The sequence below is a fragment of the Bos grunniens genome, chromosome 6 (genome assembly GCF_055505025.1).
Source record: "Bos grunniens cultivar Pamir isolate PY7600 chromosome 6, Bosgru_T2T1.0, whole genome shotgun sequence".
Taxonomy (NCBI): domain Eukaryota; kingdom Metazoa; phylum Chordata; class Mammalia; order Artiodactyla; family Bovidae; genus Bos; species Bos grunniens.
Window position 1 is genome coordinate 24,719,006 of NC_141170.1, and position 12,937 is coordinate 24,731,942.

Sequence of the window (12,937 nt, forward strand, 5' to 3'; positions counted from 1 at the left end):
AAGGTAAATGACAAACATTTTTTTAAAATGCAGATATTAATTAGAAGTATACTCTAATATATAAAACCATTTACAAGCAATAAGAAGAGACTGGAGGTGAGATCAAAATGATAGAGTAGGCAGATTCTGAGCTCACTTCCTCCCATGGACACATCAAAATTGCAACTACATATAGAACAACTCTCTTTAAGAACAACCTGCAGGCTGGCAGAACAGCTCTTCTACAATTAAGGATATAAATAAAAAACCTCATCGAGATGGGTAGGTGGGGACACATACCCTTGGAAGGGAACCCAAACGCAGAATGGAATATCACAAACTTGGAGGACCTCCCTAAGGAGTGAGGAATTCAAGCTCTACACTGGGTAGAGCTCTACACTGGGTCCCATAGCCCTGGGACTTGCTCTGGAAAGATGAGGCCCCACAACTGGATTTGAAAACCCGTGAGATGGACATCTGTGAAAGCCAGAGAACTATAGGAAACCAAGACTCCCCCTTAAAGGGCTTGTGCACAAACTTACTCTCTCTGAGTCCCAGCACAGAGGCAGCAGTTTGAAAAGTTGCCATTCTAGTCAGCCTGCTAAGGCAGCCCCAGCCCACCCTCGAGCCTGGGCCCACTCCAACTCTAACCATCCCACCAACATGGCAACACCAACCCAGCCCAGGAGAGCCATGGCTGGTGTCCACTTCAGCTCCAGGCATCTTGGCAGGGATGCCTCAGCCCAGCCTAAAAGGCCCTAAAACCCACCCCACCCTTTCTGCTCCACCCTTAACTGGCCTGCCAAGTTTCATGTGCCACCCAGCACATGAAACCTACATTGGAAACACTTCTACACAAGACCACAGCTCCAAGAGCAGGAGAGATAACAGTTTCACCTAATTCTCAGGAATAGACACAGAAAATCAAATGAAATGAGCATATAGTTCTTTCCTGTTCCAAAGGAAAGAGTGAGATAAAACCCCAGGGGAAAAAAACTCTAATGAAATAAAGGTAAGTAAATTACCTGATAAAGAATTTTAAAAATTGAATTCTCTATTATAAGCATCATAAAGATGCTTATAGAAATTAGGAGAAGAATGGCAGAAAACAGGGAAAACTTCAACAAAGAGTTAGAAAATATAAAAAAGAAACAATCAGAACTGAAGAATACCATAGCTAAAAAGAAAAATATACTAGAGGGTGTCAAGAGCATCAGATGATATGGAAGAATACATAAGCAACATGAAAGACAAAGTAATAGAAATCACCCAATCACTACCGCAAAAAATAAAAAAAAGAATTTTTTAAGATGAGGATAATTTAAGACAGTATCAAGCATGCCAACATTTGTATTATCAGGGTCTCAGAAGGAGGAGAGAGAAATAAAGGGGCAGATAACTTACCTGAAGAAACAATGGCTGTAAATTTCCCTAACATGGGGAAGGAAACAGCCTCAAACAAGATGAATCCAAAGAGATCCACACCAAGACAGATCATAATTAATACGGCAAAAGACAGAGAATTTTAAAGGCAGCAAGAGGCATACAATGCACGATATTCAAGAGAAGTCCCATAAGCCTATCAATTTATTTTTCAACAGAGACTTGGCAGGACATAAAGGAGTAGTGTGATATATTTAAAGTACTGAAAGGAAAAAACTCATAACCAAAAATACTTGATACCAAGGCTATCATTCAGGATTGAAGGCAAGATAAAGAGTTTCTCAGACAAGCAAAAATTAAGGGTCCATCACCTCTAAACTGGCCCTACAAAAAGTGCTAAAGGATCTTCTTTAGAAGTAAAGGTTATAATTAGAAACAAGAAAATATATGAACAAAAAGTCTCCTTGGTAAAGGCATATACATAGTAAAGCCAAAAGATCAACTACTTGAAAAGCAAGTAAAATTAAAAAAACAAAAATTGGAAAATCAACCATAATTACAATTTGTAGTTAAAGAATAGACAGGGTAAAAAATGTAAAATATGACATTAAAAACATAAAATGTGTTGCAGGGGAAGTAAAAATCTAGTGTTTTTAGAATGTGTTCAGACTTAAGTGACTATCAGCTTAAAACCAACATATTTGTAAACCATACAGCTGATATGGGATTAATATCCAAAACATAAAAAGAACATATATAACTCAATATTTAAAAATCCAATTAAAAAATGGGCACAGGACCTGAAGATTCGTTTTTCTAAAGAATGATGCAAAGATAGCCGACAGGATGGTGAAAAGATGCATGACACCACCAGTCGTGAGGGAAATGCAAATCAAAACCACAATGAGATATCACCTCACACCGGACAGAATGACTGTTATCAAAAAGACAAGAGGAAACAAGTGATGGCAAGGGTGTAAAGAAAAGGGAACCTACCTGTACTGTTGGTAGGAATGTAGTTGATACAGTTATTATGGAAAGCAGTATGGAGATTTAATTTTTGAGGGAAAATTATAAATAAAATTATCATATGATTCAATAATTCCACTTTTGGTATTTATCTGAAGAAAACAAAAGCACTGATACAAAAAGATATATGCACTCTAATGTTCATATCATTGGAACATTATTAATGACAAGATATACAAGCAATCTAAGTGTCCATCAAGAGATGAATGGATAAAGAAGATGTCACACACACACACACACACATATTACTCAGCCATAAAAAATGAAATTTTGCCACTTGCAAAAACATGGATAGACCTAGAGGCGAATTATGCTTAGTGAAATAGGTTTGATAGAGAAAGATAAATACTGTATGATTTCACTTATATTAATATATGGAATCTAAAAAGTAAAACAAAAGAATAAACAAAACCAAACAGAAACAGACTCAGAGATACAGAGAACAAGCAGGTGGCCATCAGAGCAGACGGAGTGTGAAAGAATGGGTGAAAGAGGCAAAGGGGATTAAGAAGTACAAACTTCCAGTTATATTAATAAATTAATAACTCATAGGGACATATTGTACAGCATGGGAATATAGTCAATAACACTGAAATAACTTTGTATGGTGACAAATGGGAACTAGACTCACAGTAGTGATCGTTTCATGATATATAAAAATATTGAATCACTTTGTTGTGCATGGGAAACTAATACTATATTGTAAGTACACTGTACTATATTCCTTAAAAAAGAAATAAAACCCCAGTGGAAAAAAATAGCAACAAGCTTGTAGAATATTCAACTTAAATATAGAACTTTATTAACTACAAAGAAATATTAATAAACTTAAATGATATATTTTAATATCAGATATAAGAAGTGTTTAAAATTCACAGTAGCTATTGTTAGTAAAGCTGCAGTGGAGTGGAACTCTCCTACCCAGAGACTCGTCTCATGATAGCACCCGGAACAACTCTGCCAGGCGGCAACTACCCCAGGTAATCGGACTTGAAAAAAAGCCGTACTACTGGTAATATTCCCACTGCGGTTATCTTCAGACAGAGAAGACTTAAAATTGAATTTTAATGACCATAGATGTCACAGCTTCAATACTCAAACTCTTTAGATGCTTTGACCTACTAATTTCACTTTTAAGAAGTTATCTGAAGAAAATGATCAATGACACACAAAAAAGTTTGAATACAAAGAATTCCATCTCATTGTTCATTACAGTGAAATTGAAAATATTTTAGTGAATATTGGAAGCTACCCAAATGCCTAATAATAGGCATGTAATAAATAATAATGTTCTAATAATAATAATAATAAAATTAATAATAATAAATCACATTCTCCAAGAGTATTCCAAGGGGAATTATTTAGTGCATGTTGTATAAAAATTAAGCCATAAACTGTACACAGAGTATAATTACATTATGTGAAATTATGTGAAACCATGTATATCTCTATCAATCTACCCATCCATATTCACTACCATCTCCCCTTCACCCCCCAAAAAAAACAACTGAGGAAACAATAATGGTTTTCATAGCTGGAGATAACTAGTGGATTTTTTATCTGTTTGCATATTTTTTCCACATTTTCACCAATAAACTAATACTCACTTTGTCATCAGAGAGCAAAAGTACTGTTTAAAATATCTAATAAATCATTTATATATCTTAAATAAGTAAAATTTGAAAGCATCTTATAAAGTAATTAGAAGTGAACATCTTTATCCTACTAAAAGTTAAGAGATTGCTTCTAAACATCCAGACATTAAAACAAGAGCTCGTTTTTGTTACTACTGAGAAACACTAGCTGTCATTTCTCAAACATTTGCAATCATACCACCTCTCAGACTGAGACCACAAAAATTAATTATAACAACAACCTGTCAATCGCCAAAGTGTTTTCAACTGTAAGGCAAGAGGGCTATATTAGCTCATCTCTTTGGTACCTTCAAGCTCTCCAGTGATGTGAATCTATTATCTATCTCAAGAGACATAAAATTTAAGCAACGGATTCTCCCTTCACAATAAGTTTGAGAATTATGGGAATAACAAAGAACATTTGTCAGGGTGACTCCACTCTTGATGTCAAAGCCATAGAAGCCAGACAGTGATCCAAACTGAACAGAATGATGGAGAAGAATTACTCTTACCTCTCTGAGAAAAGTCACCTCCACTTTCATCTCCTACTCCTATTCCTAAGTCAGTGACACCTCTCTCACCAGAAGGAGACCAGAGATCAAGGAGTTTGATACATGCTGATAGATAGCTAGATCATAGGTAGATAGAGAAGTAGCCAGATAGATGGTAGATGGACACATAGATAGAAAGATAGACGGATAGATAGATAGATGACAGATAGGGGACAGATATTAATACATGATAAACATTTTTTTAATCTCACTGTGTTGTCTATAGTCACAAATGTTTTAATTTTCATGAGCACAGTTAACAGCAAAGAAAGCTCTGTAATATCAAGAAATAATGCATATACAAAGCAATGCTCCCATAAGACCTGTGTTGTAGCTGTACCATCCCAACACCATTAATAGCTTTCTGAAACATGAGACTTTGACACTGGGCAAAAGCACATTCTGCAGACAACATCTTAGACATATTCTTTTGCATAGCCAAATAACAAGTCGGGTTGGCTGTTGACTTAAGTCCAAAGGAAAGATACGGTCATAAAGTATTTGTCTGGCTTACAGACAGAACAAAAAAATAATTTTTCTTTATATAATTTGTTCCTGTTATGATGTTATAGATCCAGAATACTAAATATCTGGGGATGTTTGGTGCATATTGTAATTACATCCTCTACTTTGATGAAAACAAGGCTGCAGAATTCAATATTCATCTCTTCCCTCACACACATAAATTAGTTCTCCTTTTAGCCTCACAGCCGGGCAAAGCAAGCAGACTTCTTCCACGCTCCTGTACTCAATCAGATGTGGGCACTGGGGCATTACCACCTGCCACTTTTCTTTTTCAGCAAATCTCCAAGCACCATCTTCTCGGACAGGACATTATCTGGTGCTGAGATCAAATTAGTAAAGAGGAAAAGAAAGAGGTTAAGGTCCTTTCTCCTCCCTTTCACAAGCTAATTTGTGGGGAAAAGACCAGGGAAAAAGCATTCCAACACCCTTTAGGAAAACATATTTCAGGCTTGTCTCCCTAACTGGTTGGCAAGGCTGGGCAGAGATCCAAAAGCTAATTTGAAAGGATAGCTTTGGGAGGTCATGGATGAAATAGTCTCCCCAAATGCTGACTGTAATAAGCCCATGCAAAACTCTTAAATAACCTGGAGTCTGCCAAAAGGCTCAAGTGTTTTTCTCACTCCAAGAAGATGTAGGGGCTTGTCTGGACTTGCTGGAACACCGGCCCACAATGCCAGAAAAAGAGGTCCCCTCATGAGGCAAAGTTGTTTCATTAAAGGTGGCCTTGTCGTGCCACCCTGAGCTCAACCCAATCTTGATTCTCCTTCCCTTCAAGTCTATTCTCTGGGGATAGCATTGCTGTAACAGATTCTCTTCCTGCTACACTTACTCTACCCTAAAGCCACTTCTAAATCTCTCTTTCAGGGGAAAGCTTCCATTTCACCACTGCAAAGCTCTCAAAACATCAGGCTATTTTATATCTACAGGGAGAGAGACTCCATAACCTGCCCTATGGGATGCAAGCCGGAGGCTAAAGAGAGGATTACCGACGTCCAACAGGAGAAGCAGTGCTCTGGAAACTGCTTTCTAAAAGAAGCCAAGGGAGCAAAACAGAAAAGGCTCCAAGATTCAGGAACAATCCTAGTGATGCAAGTGACAAGGGGAGATTCAGACCCAACCCAGACAAGCATTTAACCCACTCAAGGAAATGAATAACATTAAGAAGGATTTGGCAAGCATCTAAAAAGGTGAAGAAAGAGAGGAAAGAAGAACAGAAAGACGAGAAACATGATCATTTTAAATTGATTAAGACTGAAAGTAGAGGATTTTATCTCAACTTTAAAAAAGCTGTTCTTCTATTTCTATTTGGAGAAGTAGACCACTAGGGATTTGTTTTTCTCCTTCAAACTACAGTTCCTAAAATCCAGCCTTCTTCTCAGTTACATCAAGTTGCAGAAATATAACACTTTCCGGGGGAGTAGATTCTGAAAGTTGCATATGGGAAAACAAGCATGCACGCTGTCTTACCCAGTTTAGAGCTTTCCGTGTGCTGTGTTAGAAGAGAGGGGTGAATTGCAAGGGAGGAGGGGAGAAGAAGATTTTCAAAACTCTTCCTGAAAAAGTAGAAGGTCAAGCAGATTTCTAACTAACCCATCTGCAGATCTCTGGTCCTTGAGCCACTTGCCAAGCAGGTCAGGTGGTCAAAGATCAACATGCCTGTGGGACAAGGATATGGATAAGCTGGAGCAGGATTTACTTATTGCTTGAGTCCTGATGTTTATTGAGCACCTACTCTGGGAAAAGTTCAGTGCCAAGAATCAGGTTAGGTGGGGGGTAAGGAAGATCACTGTGAAGGTACACAAAATATTGTCAATGTTCTCAGAAATCTTAAATCAAGAAAAGAAGATCTCACAAGTGCAAGAACAGAAGACGAGCAAGCAAATGACAAGTGTCATTAGAGAGGCTATGAAAAGTCCCTGATACCCCCTCTTACTTGAGATGTTTGTTATTCCTCCAGATCTTGGCCTTATTTTACATCCTAGGGCTCCCTTATTTGAAAAGTTCAGCTTGGGATTTTTTATCTTGATCCATATACCTGCCCCAATCATTATGAACTTTCGTTAATTCCAACATCAGCCTGCCCTGCAGCACCTTCCATTTCACAGGAGGTCCTCTAGCGTGGTTTCCACCACCCTACATAACACAGACTGAATCAAGCAGCATGTGTGTATGCTCAGTCGCTTCAGTCGTGTCCAACTCTTTGTGACGCTATGGACTGTAGCCCACCAGGCTCCTCTGTCCTTGGAATTCTCCAGGCAAGAACACTGGAGTGGATCTCCATGCCCTCCTCCGGGGATCTTTGCCACCCATGGATCGAACCCACATCTCCTGAACTACAAGCAGATTCTTTACCGCTGAGCCACCAGGGAAGCCCTAAATCAAGCAGCACAGGGTGACACATGGTATGAAGACACAGATCCTACCATTCGGATCACACACCATGCTATTATTTGGCAACACACTGTGCGATGTGAAACAGTGGCTTCCTCAGGTGATGCGGAGCCAATGGCTAAGTGAGGTGATCCTGTCCCAGGGGAATATGCACTGTCCCCACTGAGTTTCAGGTATGCACCCTGAATAGCAGCCTAGACTGGGTATATCAATTCTGGCTAACCTATTATGCTCTCTGCTGAAAGGGTAGAGACACTAACTTGGAGAAAGTTTTGTATGAGGTGGAAGATGAAGATTAAAGCAAAGAGTGTCTTTCTATCACACTCGGCTTCACCTGCTGCCTCAGGGGAGTATGCAAGCATGAATGGAGATGAACTGTAGCCATCCAGTTTCAAAATTTCTATTATAGTCCTTGCAATGGTCCTTTTAAAACAGTATTTAATATCTCTAAGCTAACCCTGCAAGATCTGGAATGAGAAAGTGTAATAAAAGAACTTGAGGGTTGATTTCTAGTATTGTGGTGCTATGGGCTTCCCAGGTAGCCCCAGTGATAAAGAACCCTCCTGCCAATGCAGGAGACTTAAGAGACTTGGGTTTGATCCCTGAGTCAGAAAGATTCCCTGGAGGAGGGCATTCTCCCCTGGAGAATCTTATGGACAGAGGAGCCTGGCAGGCTACAGTCCATATGGTTGCACAGAGTTGGACACGATTGAATCAACTTAGCATGCATGCACTGTGGTTCTAAATGAGGGGAGTGGGCATTTTCATTTTGCCCCTCTCCCCAGGGGAAAGACGGCCACACCTACAGACAGTTCTGGTTGTCAGGACTGCAGAGGATACTAACAGGTGATGGGTACTGAGAGGCTGGAGACGATGCTAAGCATCCTATACTGCAGAGGATGGTCCTCATTACAAAGCCTAATGTGTGCATAGTGCTGAAGCTTACAAACTTCACATTGAATGAGGAGTCAGAAGACCAGGGCTCCAGGCCAAGTTACACCACCTATTGGTAATACATGGGGCCAGTATCTTCCATTCTTTGCAATTCAACTCTTCCATCTTTAATACAGGAGTCATCTACTCAGGGTTGTTCATAAAATCAAGTGAAAAATTTATGTGGTACACAAAGGCAAGGTGGCCTTTTATTATTCAGCATTACAACTTCTTCATCATCAACATTCTCAGACTACCCTTTAGACAGACACAAATTCAATCAGCAAATATTTACCTGGGCCTCTGAAATAAATAGGACAGTTTTAATCTTATCCAAGAAACCTAAGTGCCCACGGAAAGTCAAATAAGGCTGAGGTCCTCCCTAGCCCAAACAAAGGAGAAAAAAATCCTCTCGTGTCAACACAAGTTTAGCATTCAGCTTTCCTTTGTCACTGATCTACAGACAAGGAATCAACCATGGGTTAGAAAATACTTACCCCGTGAATTTTCTTTTCGTGATGGCAAGATCCAGGCATCCTTGGCACACATTCAGGGCAGCACTGGTTGGCGGGTATTTGAAGCACTTCCCCCTGAACATTTAAAAGCAGCTCAGTGTAAAATAGCAGCAGTGAACACAGTCATATCGAATTCACTAAATCTCGTGAGTTGCCACGGGTGACAACAATAAACAGGATAAACAGAATACACTAACAAAAAGGACTCTCCGTCATGAGGAGCTTCTCTCAAAGCTAAAAGGAGCCCCGTTGTGAAAGTGGGTTCCTCGAAAATGGTCTACATCTTTTCACACATAATGAAGTGAAGGATTTTCTTCACTAGAAATATAGAAATGCTCCATGTGAGTGTCAGACCAGAAAAGCAGTTGGGGGTGATAGAAGAGCTGTATTTCCCTGTAATGGAGAAGACTTGGGCGGGGCTAGCCACAGAGTTGGCAGGTCTTCTAACATGTTATAGAGGCCTTATGGAGTCAGCAACAGGCCGGCTGTGGGGAGAAGGGGAGAGCGTGATGGGGAGCTGGAGTTCTAATGTTGACATTTACCTGGGGCAGAGGAGCAAAGCGCAAGGGGCAGGTGACTGAAGGACAGAGCTGGGAGAGGAAACAGCATCTCTGTGGAGGTATCACATGTGCTGTGGGTATCCGGGTAGAATTCCTGGGCTCCAATAAAGATCTACATTGTTTACCAAGGCCTCTGCTGTTGCAATTGTGTTTCTTATCAATACCCGTGATGCTTTCAAGAGAATAGACATCCATGTGATACCCCAAGATTTACTGGGAGGTTGTCACATGTTAACTAACCATCGATTTGCCACTGTGAAGGATCTGTTTATTCAAGATGATTAAAATGGTACCATGTATGTGGGTCTTTGGGGCTTAATGATCCTTCTAGACCCTCTGGGGACTTTCCTGGAGGTCCAGTGGTTAAGAGTTTGTGCTTCCAATGCAGAGGTCACAGGTTCAATTCGTGGTCAGGGAACGAAGATCCCACATGCCACATGGCATGACCCCTACCCCAAAATAATAGCCTTCTAGATCCCCGGATTTATCCTGCTCTTCCACTTAGCATTTCCTCAAGTCTAGAAATGTGGCAGATCAGGTAATTAGTGATTTTGATCAAAAATAGTGGTAAAAGATCCTGAATTAACCAGGAAATCATGACCTGTCCACAGAATAAAAGTCTACAAAGAATTCAGCTGATAGATTCAAAACATTACATATGCTTTAATGTTTCTTTGCTACTTGGGGCTGTGGCCATTAAAATAAATTGTACCTACAAGAGAATGTTAATTGTACATACAACAATTACAAATAATATTACATCTACAATATGTATATTCTCCACCCAATAATGTGGGTGAGAATAAAACTATGATTTCACAACTGTTAATCCACTAAACAGATAAATACACGAGTAACAGTGATCAACAATTTCTTATTTGCTTAATAAAGGATAAAACATATGGCGTGGAATTTTCTAAAATGGTATATACAGTGCAACATCAGTGACTACTCACAAAAGTACCCTCTGAACCCCAAGTAGAACCTGTACTTACCTAACTTCCACTGAGACAGTAAATTTAGAAAATATATGAACCTAAATCCCACTGAGCATATAGATTTAAAATGAGATAATCCAAGTGTTGTTTCTATTCTAATATGGAAGCAGAGAGAAAGGCAGGCAAGATGGAAGACTTTAAGGGATATTTTATGCCCCAAATTAGTTGTGTTTGATACATACATCAGATTTGGTTTATATATTTATATATCTATCCTCAGATTTGCCCCTCAAAACTCATTTTATGAATATAATATTGTTTATTTGTGAGTAGATGTTCCCTATTTTGAGTGTTGACCTATTGACCTTCCGTGGGAACACAAAAGAGGTGATTTGGGGCTAAAGGAGGGGCGAAGAGTTTTGCATGTAGGACTTGGAGAACGAAAGATAGGGAGTTCTTGCTACCTTACCCTGTAACCATGCATAGCTTCCTGAGTTGTGGGATGTATGGAACACATAAGCCTATTGCCCTGCAGGCTTTGCACTGGGAGCTTAGGAAGTGGTGGCTTGGGAACAAGACACCAATGAAGATTGCTTGCCTAGGATCTAGAGGAACCAACTAACAATAATGATGATGACCATGTGACAATCACAGCTAAAACAGAGTACTTAGAATAGCCAGGTACTCTTCTAAGCATATGATACACATGTTTATGTACATGTATATACATATAATTTATTACAACAACTTGATTAGGTAAATACTCTGCATTGAAGTTTGCAGCCAAAAATCCCTCCATGCATTAATAATACAGTACCCTTTTGCATGGCACTGTCCTCTCTGTATATATGTTCTTCAGAAATCCTGAAAGTTGGTTCCAGGCTAGACAGTCAATATTCTAAAAGCCTCTATTCTCATTCCTTCAATCTTTCTCATATCTGTCTGTCTCTCTCTGACCCTTTTCTTTGACTCTGTAGCTAGCTATTCTATATGGATACAGGATAAGAATATAGAATCTATTATAAATGATGATACGATGAATAGACAGATGATAGAGAGATAGATACAAATATCGAACAGAACTACAATTAACATTAGGTTATTTCCAGTTAATTCCGGAGCCAAACATAAATTGCAAAACAGATTTTTAAAATTTTTTTAAAATGATAGGAATCCAAAATATTATTAATAACAATAATAATTTAGTTTAGGGTACAATAGCAATGAAGAATTGATGCTTTTGAACTGTGATGTTGGAGAAGACTCTTGAGAGTCCCTTGGACTGCAAGGAGATCGAACCAGTCAATCCTAAAGGAAATCAGTCCTGAATACTCATTGGAAGGACAGATGCTGAAGCTGAAACTCCAATACTTTGGTCACCTGATGTGAAAAACTGACTCATTGGAAAAGACCCGGATACTGGGAAAGATTGAAGGCAGCAAAAGGGGATGACAGAGGAAGAGATGGTTGGATAGCATCACCAATTCGATGGACATGAGTTTGAGCAAGCTCCAGGAGTTGATGACGGACAGGGAACCCCAGCATACTGCAGTCCATGGGGTCACAAAGAGTCGGACATGACTGAGCGACTGACCTGACTGACTGACAATGCTGATTCATTAACTTGTGCCGTGAACTAATGTAAGTCTACCCAGCAGATGTGTAAAACAACATATGAACCTGAGAAACACAAGGGAAAACACGGTGGAGTAGAAATTGCATTGACTCATGAGCCAGGAACGAAGGTTCTTGTCATGGGAGTGCCACTTTCTAGTGCTGTATGTTTGAGCAAGTGACTAAAGAATGAAAAAATCTGTTTTTTTTTTTGTCTATAAAATGAGAAAGTCTGACAATCAATTTTAAAGGGTTTTTCTAGTTCTATCATTGTGTTTCCCCCACTCTCCAAATCTTCAATTTCTCTCTCTCTTCAAGGTCATTCCCCTTTGCCTCCCAAGGTGATCATAGTAATATCAAGTTCATAGAAATATCAAAAGCAAAGAAAAAAAAACCCTCTCCTTCCCTTGTTTGGTCATTTTACAAATATTGATTAAGTATCTTCTGTGTGCCATGCACTGTGCTGTTCGATGGGCTACATATAGTGAAAAGGAGGGTTGCTGCTCTCAAGGAGCTAAGAGTATGGAGGAAGAAGCAAACAAATACAGAGGCATTTGTAGTCTGGTCAAGGGAAGTATAAGGGCAAGCACATGGCAACACCCAGGAGGCTTGATGACTGGGGACAGAGGTTCAAAGAAACTTCACAGATCTAGTGGTGTGCACCTAATGTCCCATTTCTCTCTTCCATTCTCACTGAAGCTCCCTGAAGGAGTAGCCTGTACTTGGCCATCCAAGGCCCACTATCCATCCACTCCTCACGCCTCTGTAATACAGCAACCACACCCACCACTTCACTGCCACCAACTTCAGCGGGACCACCAGTGGCCAACAGGTTGCCAAACTCAATGAAACATATTAAATTTTCTCACACTTTCTCTCTGTCGT

General features: G+C 39.6%; 1 protein-coding gene across 2 annotated transcripts in view; it reads right to left on the reverse strand.

The window, feature by feature from the left end:
• FRAS1 (Fraser extracellular matrix complex subunit 1) overlaps positions 1-12,937 on the reverse strand; it is a 534,425-nt gene that overhangs the window by 320,351 nt on the left and 201,137 nt on the right. For both annotated transcript variants that reach the window (XR_015165261.1, XM_086405184.1), the window contains exon 4: positions 8,923-9,015. Coding sequence is in view for 1 of the 2 variants with exons in the window: in XM_086405184.1 (XP_086261310.1) it covers positions 8,923-9,015 (93 nt within the window). In the remaining variant the exon portion in view is untranslated. The remainder of the gene's footprint in view (positions 1-8,922; positions 9,016-12,937) is intronic.